At 30.4% G+C, this 12672-nt stretch overlaps 1 protein-coding gene across 1 annotated transcript in view; it reads left to right on the top strand.

Moving 5' to 3' along the window:
• The first annotated feature begins 8046 nt into the window (after window positions 1–8046).
• Window positions 8047–12672, top strand: part of LOC114326777 (valacyclovir hydrolase) — a 129036-nt gene continuing 124410 nt past the window's right edge. Inside the window, exons 1-2 of the mRNA XM_028275209.2 lie at window positions 8047–8256; window positions 8372–8502. Of these exons, the coding sequence (XP_028131010.1) occupies window positions 8422–8502 (81 nt within the window). The 5' untranslated portion in view covers window positions 8047–8256; window positions 8372–8421. The remainder of the gene's footprint in view (window positions 8257–8371; window positions 8503–12672) is intronic.

Here is a 12672-nt window from a genome sequence, read left to right as displayed (position 1 = left end):
TTTTTGTTGAATTGCAGACATTTCAATAAATGCTTACGAAAAATTCTAAGAATATTTTGGCCCAACAGAATTACAAACTCAGACTTATGGAATAAAACAAAGCAAGAACCAATACATAAAGAAATAAGAACGAGAAGATGGAAATGGGTGGACCATACTCTGCGTAAACCAGACACAGACATAACAAAACAAGCATTGGAATTCCAACTTCCAGGAAAACGGAAACAGGGGAGGCCGATAAATACATGGAAGAAAACAATTATTAAAGAAGCAGAAAACGTCGGTCTAATCTGGAAAGAAGTTAGAGAAAAAGCACAAGATCGGCAAAAATGGAGAATGACAGTAGATGTCCTATGTTCCAGTGGGAACGAAGAGGATAAGTAAGTAAGTAATTATAAATACTATGTATATTTTACAATAAAAGTTGCCTTAATAGTCCGAGTAATGAAGCTTAAAATAGGACAAAACCTAGCAATTTTTACAGAATGGATCGATTTGCTTGAAAATTTGAGATAAATAGTGGATAGTCCAAGGATCAATATCTATGTGATGCCGAAAGGCGCTTTTACTATGGGGGTGGTTGCCACCCCATCTCGGGGGTGGAAATGTTTTATTATATTTTGACCGCAAAAGTTGGTAAAAACATTCATTCTAAGCAAAAAACTTTCCATACTTTTTTTGATAAAATTAATAGTTTTCGATTTATTCGCTATCGAAAGCGTTAGTTTTATATCGAAAAAAATCGATGTTTTTAATAAGTTTTCTGCTAATAACTCCAAAAATTTTCGTTTTATCAAAACAACTTTACTTAACAAAAATGTACCTTTAGTATAGTATAATTGATCCAAAAGATGGCATAACCCAGACATCCAAAGTGAAAGTTATCCTTCAACACCAGATTGTTCTATTTGGTCCACACCATGTCCAGAAAAAAGTCACACCATTTTGAGCGTCGGGTTTGGGGGGAGAGGGGAAAGAAATCGGTAAATTCGTAGTTTTTTACGTTTTTCGTCAATATTTCTAAAACTATGCGGTTTAGCATGAACAACCCTCTATACCAAATTATTCTACATTAAATTTGAAATAAAAAAGGCCCTATGCATAATTTTTCTAAAATGAATGGTTCCAAAGTTACGGAGGTAGTATAGTATAACTGGTCCAAAAAAAGGCCTAACCCAAACATCCAAAGTAAAAGTTTTCCTCCAACACCAAATTGTTCTGTATAGTCCACATATTGTTCAGTAAAAAGTTAAACCATTTTGAGCGTCCGGTTTGGGGGGCAGATGGGGGAGAAGTCGGTAAATTAGTAGTTTTTTTACGTTTTTCGTCAATATTTCTAAAAATATGCTTTAGCGTAAACAATGTTATATACAAAAATGTTCTACATGAAATTTAAAACAAAAAATCTTGAATACATAATTGTTATAACATCAACGGTTCCAGAGTTACGGAGGGTGAAAAGTCGAGGTTTTCGATACTTTTTATATTTTTTGGGTAATGTATGGTATAACTATACCAAAAACCCAGACATCCAAAGTGAAAGTTATCCTCCAACACCAAATTGTTCTATATGGTCCACATAATGTTCAGAAAAAAGTCACACCATTTTGAGCGTCGGGTTTGGGGGGAGAGGGGGCAGAAATCGGTAAATATAAAAAGTATCGAAAACCTCCACTTTTCACCCTCCGTAACTCTGGAACCGTTGATTTTATAACAATTATGTATACAACCTTTTTTGTTTTAAATTTTATGTAGAATATTTTTCTATAGAACATTCTTTACGCTAAAGCATAGTTTTAGAAATATTGACGAAAAACGTAAAAAAATTACTAATTTACCGACTTCTCCCCCATCTCCCCCCCAAACCGGACGCTCAAAATGGTGTAACTTTTTACTAAACAATATGTGGAGCATATAGAACAATTTGGTGTTGAAGGAAAACTTTTACTTTGGATGTCTGGGTTAGGCCTTTTTTTGGACCAATTATACTATACTGCCTCCGTAACTTTGGAACCGTTCATTTTAGAAGGGTTATGCATAGGGCCTTTTTTATTTCAAATTTAATGTAGAACAATTTTGTATAGAGGGTTGTTCATGCTAAATCGCATTGTTTTAGAAATATTGACGAAAAACGTAAAAAATTACGAATTTACAGATTTCTCCCCCCTCTCCCCCCCCCAAACCCGACGCTCAAAATGGTGTGACTTTTTCTGAACATTATATGGACCATATAGAATAATTTGGTGTTGGAGGATAACTTTCACTTTGGATGTCTGGGTTTGGGTCTAACTATACCATACTACTTGTGAAAAAATAAACAAAACCGTTTTTTTTTAATTTTCTTTAAGACCAATAGTAATCGAGCTATACTTTATTATATCTTAGCTCTTCTTCGTCAAATGCTAAATATTGTAGTTTCAAAGTCAAAAGACGGGAAAACTATGCATTTTTCGAGGATAACTTGTTCAAAAAAGTTTGTTAAAGTGTTTAAAAATATCTATCTCCAGAAATAGAAAAAATCTCTAGCTCAAAAATTAAGTGACTTATAATGAAAAGAATGTCAATCTCTAGTTTTTTCAGCGAAAAGTGATTGGAAGCAACCACCTAATCACCACCCTAATTAAAATTAGTAATTGACCTTATTTGGTCTTCTTTATTTTTGTATTATTAATAGGTTCTAGAAGTTTGACCGGCTTAGAATGATTAGTTTTTAAAAAAATTGAGTTAAAAGCGAATAACAAATTTTTGGTAATTTGGAAAACAATGGCCTTTTCTTCAGAATAGAAAGATTAGCATCAGAGATTCGAAAAAATTGAGTGAGCTATTGACAATTAAAACTTGTAATAATATGCAAAAACCACCTTTATCAACCCTTTTAAAATCACCTCTTTTTGCGACGGAGGATTTTAAAAAGATTTAATAATAACAGGCTTATAGGCCTTAGAAAAACGTACAAAATTCATTTTTACCAAACTTTCTAAGATAAAAAATAAAAAAGTTACGTTTAAAAAATCAATATATTTTTTTGAAAAACCAAAGGAGAAATCCAATTGGGAGCATAATAATGTAAGTTAGCGATGTTTTTAGTCATTGGCCTTATTCATTCTTCTTTAGTTATGTATTATTAATAGATTCTAGAAGTTTGACTGGCTTAAAATGATTAGTTTTTAAAAAAACTGGGGTTAAAAGCGAATAACGAATTTTTGTAGTTTGGTAAAAAATGCCATTTTCTTCAGAATAAAAAGATAAGCATCAGTGATACGAAAAAATGTTTAAATATAAAATTGAAGGTTATTTAATTCCCAAGAACTTGGTTTGAAAAATAGACATATTCTTGCAAAATAATTTTGCAATATTTAAAATTATTTTTGTCATTTTTTTAATAAAGTTAATAGTATATATTTTTTTCTTTCATAAACTATCCATAGTGTTACTGTACTTTTTAAATATTTGACCAATCGCTTTAAAATTTTAAGGTATAATTTGAGCCCCAGAAGTCTCAGCATTCTGTGTAATAAGAAGGTTCTAGCTTCATTTTTAAATAAGTTAAGAACATTTATAAAAACCCAAAATGTATGATTTATTTTTCAATTTTCTAAGCAACAAATAAGGATAGACATATTCATAGAAAGCCATATTAAAATTTTTTAAATGATTTATAAGCTTCTTACTCTCAAATTTGTTTAAAATGCTTCACTTTTTGGCGATAACGAAAAAAGCGAAAATTTACTGTTTTTTGATCTTCATTTGTTAATAACTATGTATACCAACAAAATCGGCTGCAGGAAACATATAGGTTCTTATTATAGGGGTCCACACTACGCAAAAAAATTATTTTTGGCCTGGAGGGGGTTGTATCACGAGAAAAACCTTAGTTCTCTGGGCTATATTAGAATACCTCATAATTTAATAATCTAGTGTCAAAAATGCTTAATAATTAAAGACAAAAAAGTTATGCGATAAAATAACCGTTGACCTACACAAAATGGACGTATATGACCGGTACTGGAAATTCGCAATTACTGAAATTGATTCATCTCTGGAATATAAATAAACACGTAGATACCAGTTTTCGTTTTTCTAAATAGTTTTTTTTTATTTATTCTTTTTTTTTTCATTGAAAAACGAAAAATTTGCAAATTGATTTTTTAGAAAACGAAGTATTCTATCGATTTAAAGCAAGAATTCATTTTAGTACTAGAATACCTCACAATTTAATAATCCATATTAATAATCCAAATTAATATTCCATCCAATAACCTTTAATGACCATATTGAGCAGAAAATATCTGATGCTATGAAAATGTACGGTTTTATCTATCGTTAGTGCGAACAAGACTAGAATATTGTAGCTTAATTTGGTATCCTATTTTTATAGATGTTATATGCAACAGATTGAAAAGGTATAATACAACGGAAACTTTTAAAATATTTAGCATTTAAACATGGAGTATATCCAGCTCATGGTTATGATTACGATTTGTTATGTAACAGGTTTGATATTGTAGGTTTAGAGTTAAGAAGAGTTATATTTTCAGTTTCATTTTTATTTAAGTTATTACACAACCGTATTGACTGCAGCGATGTATTAGACCAAATTAGATTTAATGTGCCACGAATATCTTCCAGGTCAACTATCGTGTTTACTTGTCCACGCGCGAGAACAAACATGTTACTAAAGTCACCGATTTATGTTGTGTGCGATAACTATAACAAAATATGCAACCATTGTGATATTTTTTCATGCTCAATTAATCGTCTAGTTGGTACCGCATTGGTTTATGGAGTACCTTAAGTTGTTAATTTTTTTTTATTTATCTTTTTTATTTCTTATTTACATAGTTATTTGTTTAATTAAATTGTTCTCACTCTTTATTTTCAACATACCGATTGTATGCTAACAAAAAAATGTATTTCAAATTTTTACCCTAGAAATGGGAAACTGTTGGGTAATAAAGCTATTATTTATTTATTTATTTATTTATTTATTTATTTATTTATTTATTTAATCCAGTATCAAACATGCTTAAAAGTCAAAGACAAAAAAGTTGTCCTACCTAAAACGGACGCCTATGACCTGTACTAGAAATTCGCAATGGATGGAATCGATTTATCTCTGAAAGATAAATACGCGTACCAATTTTCGTTTTTCTAAATAGAAGCGTTCTGGATGTATTTAAGAAACGCTAATTACAAGACGCCATCTTCAAAGAGCTCTAGCTCCCTCAGGAAGCATTTTCGGACTAGGTAAATTGGGTTAAATTTATTGTCTTGAAATTATCTGAGGTATCTCCTGTCTTCGTTTGTCAGTAGAGTTTCTCGACACCCTATACGCTGTGAGCTGGTACGTAGAGGGGATATTTATAAATTCGCGAGCGCCAGTAGTGACAAGTCTGTAAACGTTTACCGGAAATTTGACATAAATGTCAAAGTGATTAATTTAAAATTAAGGCTATGGGTACATAATTCGCAAATATTTTACGTGTATCCCTACTTTTTCTGTCTTTACACGGCAAATTACGTGTAGTAAAATTCACACTGGTATGGATATGTAAACATTACTAGAATGTCATTCTACTTGAAAATGTCATCATTAATTTAAAGAGATGGGTTTTGAATGTTCTTGGATAACTGTTATTTTTATAATTGCAAATTATTAATTCAGTTAATAAATGTGATAATTTTTTCATCAACTATGTATTCATTGATTGTAATAATTTATTTGTACAACAAAGACTAATACTCAATCGAGAAAAGAGGAAAAGTGTTAAAGTGATTTTTTAATAATATATTGTTATGGAACGCTTACAATTTTGAACATCTTTAACAACAAAATACTTGGATCACAGAATATATTATCCTGATGTATTCTCTGCTTGGATCTTCCACAAATAATACACAATAAATAACTTTTTATTAAGTTCACGTCTTAAATCAATTATTTATCAAATACACTATATATCAATAATATTTAATCAATAACTCAACATATTCCCGATGCAATGTCAAATATTTAAAATTGTCACTGATTGTCAGTGTCTGACTGACAATATATGCTGACAATATTATATTCGCCTGAGTGCGTTGTAAGACAAAGATAGATTTGGAAAATATTATCACGGCATTGTGTTTATTTTTTTTCGAATCCTGAAAAAACCAATAAATATTTTTGAAAAATTTAAACGCAGAATGAAAGACTAAATTATTACCGAGGGCCGAAAGTCCCTTAGAATAAATAAAAAGTTTATTTTGTTATTTTGAATGATATATTTGAAATTAAAAGTCACACTAAATTTTCTCTTAGTTTTTCACCCCTGTAACTTATTAAAATAAACATTATAGAAGTTCTCAGGGACTTTCGGCCCTCGCTAATAACGTAATCTTTCATTCTGCGTTTAAATTTTTCAAAAATACTTATTAGTTTTCTCAGGATTCGAAAAAAATTAATCCCTATTTGAATAGCATTGCAGCCGAAAATACGTACCGATCCTCTTAAAATTAAAAACATTTATTATAAAAAATATTAGTTGGTCAAAGCTGTGGTATATATTTTTACCTTAAATATACTTACGTTTTAAATACTGAAATTACGTTTTTTTAATGTTCCGTAATATTAATCTTAGCGCCATCTACACGATAATTGTGAAAGTATCCGAAGTAAGAAATTAATATTTCATCAATAGAACGTCAAAATGATTAGCAAAATCTTAAAAAAATCTATTACAATTGAATTGCTTTTTAGCGTTGTAAATATTAAGCGATAACAATTAAATACTAAATTTAAAAATTACCGGTGAAAGTTGAATAGTAATCCGTTAGGAGCGACACCAGCGAAGCTCAGAGCGTATACGCTATATGAGCTCGTAGGTAGAGGGGATAATTAAAAATTCGCGAGTGCCAGTAGTGACAAGTCTGTAAGCTTTTACTGGAAATTTGACATAAATGTCAAAGTGATTAATTTAATACATTTAAATTAAAAACATTAATAGGAAATAATATTAGTTGGTCAAAGCTGTGGTGTATATTTTTACCTTAAATATAATACTTACGTTTTAAATACTGGATTTAAGTTTTTTTTAATATTTCGTAATATGTAATTATAAATTAATCTAAGCGCCATCTACACGATAATTGTGAAAGTATCCGAAGTAAGAAATTAATATTTCATTATTAAAATGATTAGCAAAATCTTTAAAAAATCGATTACAATTTAATTACTTTTTTGCGTTGTAAATATTAAACGATAAAAATTACATAATAAATTTAAAAATTACCGGTGAAAGTTGCATTAGTAATCCGCTAGGAGCGACACCAGCGAAGCACAGAGCGTATAGAATATATATTTTATCAAATACTATGGACTATAATACATACAACTCTTGACATTTCCCATTACATTTGAGGAAGCAAAAAAATAGCGCCATCTAGGCGGTCTACGGTGATAACCAGAGCAATCTAACCTTACATTTATAAAATTGCTTTATTATTGTTTTTGTATAAGTGTTTGAACTATTTTTATTTTAATTTAATTTAACAAAATTAGCTTGTTATTCAAAAATTTATAAAATTAAATTTGAATGTTTAAGTCAAATTGTACGTTGTCACAACGTAGTTTCACCGCAAGCCGACAGTGGCGCTAGTGGCAACGTGCTTCCAGATTTCTGTGGGAGTTGGATGTATTACAGTCAATAGTATTTCATTTTATACCTATGTCAAAAAATAATAATTTAAAAATAAATTTTTAAGTTTCCTGATTTATTTCCAAAATCGTTCATTCACGAAATAATGAATTTTGAAATAATATTTATTTCATTTGGCTTTGACACACTGTATTATGAATTTAGCAGAAACAAAAGAACGTTAAATAAAAGTCACCTGAATTATAAATTTTCCAGTAAAATAATAATATAGGTAATGTCTAATTATTTTCATTGAAAAATATAAAAATATATCAATATTGTGCTAGCCCGACTCTGAAATCAAATGCATACCATTTAAATTAAAATGGAGATGTATTTAAACCAAAGATTTAACAAACAGTAGTTGATCCTCAGTATTCAGTATGTACACATATCTTGATATACACATAGGATGGTACATAGGTTATTAAAAAATCAACAATACTCCTTATCTTCGGGTTCACTAATTATATTATTGTTGGTTAGTCTGACAAGGGACAAGGTTACCAGAGTTTACAGCTGATATTCAGATTATTAATCATCGGAAGGTGTTAGTGTGAAAATATTTTTACCATTGGTAAGTTTTGGAGTGACTGTGCAGGTGGTATTTATATTATATAAAGTATATAACATACAAAATCAATTACTCATCTCTCATTTAATTCATGTGTTCATAGGTATGTTGATTACAGGTTTATTGGTGATTGAAATAACTTCAATCAACGGGAATAGGAACTTAACAATGTTTTTATTTAAGAATACATTGAAATTAACCCAGAAGCACTTGAAATTATTAGCTAACATGTCAACTAAAACAATAAAGGTAAGGTTTCAAATGTTTCATTCATATTCCCATGTTTTGTACCTAACGTTCCGTTGAAGATAGCTACAAAGGATGGCCATGGCCACAGACCACAGAACGAAATATTTGCGTTTGGCAGTGTTGCCATATCTCTATAATGTATAATATGTTGTACGCTTCAAATATATAGAATATAGAGAAATCTTTAAAAAAGTACATTTTTATTACAAAAAAAGTTTAAGCGTTTAATCTAATAGCACATAAATGATATTTAAAATACCGTTTTATATCCTACCAGATTAAAAACACTTGAAACCTTCTCTGGTTAACTGGTTACACCATCCGAGGCTTCTAAAAATGCAAGCCATACGGATGCTGAGACTATAGGAAGATGAGGGAATTTTACAATTAATAATTCACAAATTTCCAGCGAGAATGGTTCCCTTCGTACTCCAAATAGAATAAATATGTAAACTACATTGAAAATGTTTATTCATTTTTAATTTATATATTTACTCTATTTGGAGTACGAAGGGAACTCCTTCCTATAAGGGAACTTTTCCTCACTGAGCAGTTGGGATGTAAATTATAAATTGTTAAATTCCCTTATCTTCCTATAGTCTCAGCATCCGTATGGCGTGCATTTTTAGAAGCCTCGGATGCTGTAACCAGAGAAGGTTTCCATTGTTTTTAATCGGGTAGGACATAAAATAGTATTTTAAATATTATTTTTTGTGCTATTAGAGTAAAAACTTAAACTTTTTTCTAGCAGATGTCGCTAGGGCATCCCTTCCTTTTCGTTCGTTGCAATCCGTGACTGCACGCGGAGTATTATCCTGGTTTAGTCAGAGATAAGAGCATATATGTATATCTCCTGATGATGGGCTAAAAACCCCGAAACCGGTAGATATGCTTGCTGTACCCCCTGATTGAACTAGAATATATAGGTCTGGATCCCGCGTATGAAAAAAAAGTTGATTAATAGCAAGCTGAAAATTTGTTAATAGCTTAAGCTATTAATTCGGATAAACTTTGATATATGGGAACACTGGAACAAGGGCGGTTTTAATTGTGGAACAGGTTAAAAATTTGAAACGGTCAGACCACGAAAACAGCACATTTATTTTGTCCGACAGAACAGACTTAAACTCTCCGAACAGAGATTAAACTCTCATGCAAAAATCAGACTGCTATTTATCACCTGTCATAATTGTTGTCATTTGACATATTCTACATGTTCCACTCATTAAAACGCCCATTTGGTGACAGTGGCGTGCTGGGACTTTTCAAGCGGCCCGGTGATTTTATAGAAAAGCGGCCACCAATCCTCATTTTACCTTCTATTATCAGGATGTTTTATTCGTCATTTATAAAATCAAAAAAACAAAAATATAGATTATTTTTAAATCAAACATAAAACTTTGACTTCAATGACTTTTTTTAATTTGATATATTTTTTATTTACGAATAAGCAATCTTACAAATAGTAAATATAATATGAATTTGATGTAATTAAGATAAAAGTAAAATAAAATTTTGAGAATTTTTCAATTATGTGTTAAGCTGAATTTTAGTAAATCATTTATACAAGAGAGTGAGAGTACAAGGACAAGTACAGTGCAAGTACTTTAATTTAATAATATTTAAAATGTTAATATAACGTAATAATCTAAACCTAAACATTATTTTAAAATTATGTTATAAAATAATAATTACTAACTCTCGATCATTAATTCCGCTTTAAAGTAGATTTTTGAGCAAATGCATCGATTATTTCATCATTTTTAAGCTCATACAAAGCATCTTTTTTATAGCCATTAGCATAAATGTTTCCAAGTGATCTTGTGTTAAAGTATGTAAGTACTTCTTAACCGATTTTTTTTATGTAATTCGACGTTGAAAAGCTTCTTTCGCAAGATATTTGTGTCACTGAAAGAGTTAATAAATGGTCACACGGAGGTGAAGTTTTAACGATATCAACAATATTGTGGTTTGTTACGTCATGTTCATTATCACATAGATTAATAATATCATCCTTCATATTTTCTGTAGACTGAACAATATTCATCATTAACTCGATCTTCTATAATTTCAGTACTTTGCAAAATCCTATATTTTAATACAATCCATTTATCAGCAAAATCCACGAGTTCTCTAATTGCAGTGGCAGATATGGTAGACTAAAAATTTCTTAATCTTTCAGTAAATGATTTAAATGCTGTTAAAGGTATACCATTTTTTATTGTATCAAAATTTCTGGGACGTAGGGTGCTTATATCATCATAAAACGATTTTTATCGATCATAAAACGATCAAATCGTTTTTCGATACTTCCAATAAATCGGTCAAAAATGTGCAAGACGTTTTTCCATTTTTTATTCTGCAGAGTAAATACATGTTTGAAGGAAATTGGAAAACCATAGATATACTTGTACGTATGAAAATAAATAGATATTACCTGTAGCAATCTATTTATTATAGAGTCTTATTCATTTACTTAAACCAGTGATACTCAACCTGCGGCCCGCGGGCCGCATGCGGCCCTCTAGCGTTTTTTATGCGGCCCAAAGGCTAACTAAAGGGCCCTGTGATCAAATTATTTGTCAAATTTCAAGTGTTTTTCAAATTATTTGATAGTGTGCCGATGTGTTTGAGGCGTGTTTGGGCTTGAGGAAGACAATTTAATGATTTTAATGTCAAATTATAGTGAAATTTTTAAGAAGTCTGATTAAAAAGCAAGGTAATATTAACTTTTAATAATAAATTATTAAAGTTCATGAACAAATAGATACTCATTTTAAAAATAATCAATACTTATTTACTACATTGCAACGACCCATGTAGTAATCACAAGAAAAATTCAGGTCAGGATTAACAAAAAAAAAATTTAAATAATTGTGACCTTGAAACAACACCCTGTATATTAAAATTTTCAAAATTCGTCTGCACATTTGAAAAGAGCACAAAAAACTAAGTTTAATTGCTTGCTTCAATTTTGCGCAGATAATTTAATGACATTAATTTTTTTGAAATTATATCGAAATTTTTGTTTAAAAGTTCGAGTTTTTAAAAATTGCGACATAATTTCAAAATTAAAGTCATTGAATTGTCTGTGCAAAAAATGGAAACTCCATTAGAGCTCTTTTCAAATGTGCAAACGGTTTTTGAAAATTTCAATATACAGGATGTTGTTTCAAGGTCACAATGGATTTATAATTTTGTTTAGGCCGAACCTGGATTTTTCTTGTGATTAGTAGTTGGGTGGTCTGGGTTCTAAATGTGACATATGTGTACCAAATATTAAAAAAATATACAAGGTGGTTCTAAAGTTATGAGTTCAGAAAGAAATGAGCAAAATCGATAAAACACCCTGTAACTCGGTTATAAAGTCGGTGGAGCAATAAATTTAGTATGTCTAGAACCGCCTCATTTAATTGTATTCACCTTTCAAGCATTTCCGTTTCCTAATGAAACACCCTGTATACTACTTCATCTTGATTGCGGCCCGCAAGCTGTGGCAATAGCTACTATGTGGCCCAGGAAAGGAAAAGGTTGAGTATCGCTGACTTAAACTGTATTTTACAATTTAAAAAAAAATTAATTTTTTTGAAATGTTTTATTAATATTATTAGCAAAATTAATATTCGATTAGAAATTAAAAAAATGTCTTTTTGTTACATCTAAAATTTTTTTGTGAAAAAAACTATTTGACCGGGCTTAAGAGGCCGCGGCCTCTCGGTGATTGCACCGATTCATTTATATGGCCAGCACCACACAACTGTTTGATGATAAATAGCAGTCTGATTTTTGCATGAGAGTTTAATCTCTGTTCGGAGAGTTTAAGTCTGTTCTGTCGGACAAAATACATGTGCCGTTTTCGTGGTCTGACCGTTCCAAATTTTTAACCTGTTCCACAATTAAAACTTCCCCTGTTCCAATGTTCCCATATATCAAAGTTTGTCCGACTAGACACCCTTAAGCTAGTAACAAATTTTCAGCTTGCTATTAATCAACTTTTTTTTCATACGCGGGATCCAGACCTAATAATACGACTGTAGTTTCGGGTTGCAACCAAATTGAAAATTTTCATTTTTATTTTATTATATTATTTTTTCTATTCTCATACTTTAATCAATTATGATTTCAATACCTGTATCATAATATAGGCTTTATTATGATACAGATTTTCAT

This window comes from Diabrotica virgifera, chromosome 7 (assembly GCF_917563875.1).
Source record: "Diabrotica virgifera virgifera chromosome 7, PGI_DIABVI_V3a".
Classification (NCBI taxonomy): domain Eukaryota; kingdom Metazoa; phylum Arthropoda; class Insecta; order Coleoptera; family Chrysomelidae; genus Diabrotica; species Diabrotica virgifera.
Note: the sequence above shows the minus strand (reverse complement) of the source record. Positions and strands in the feature narration are given on the sequence as shown.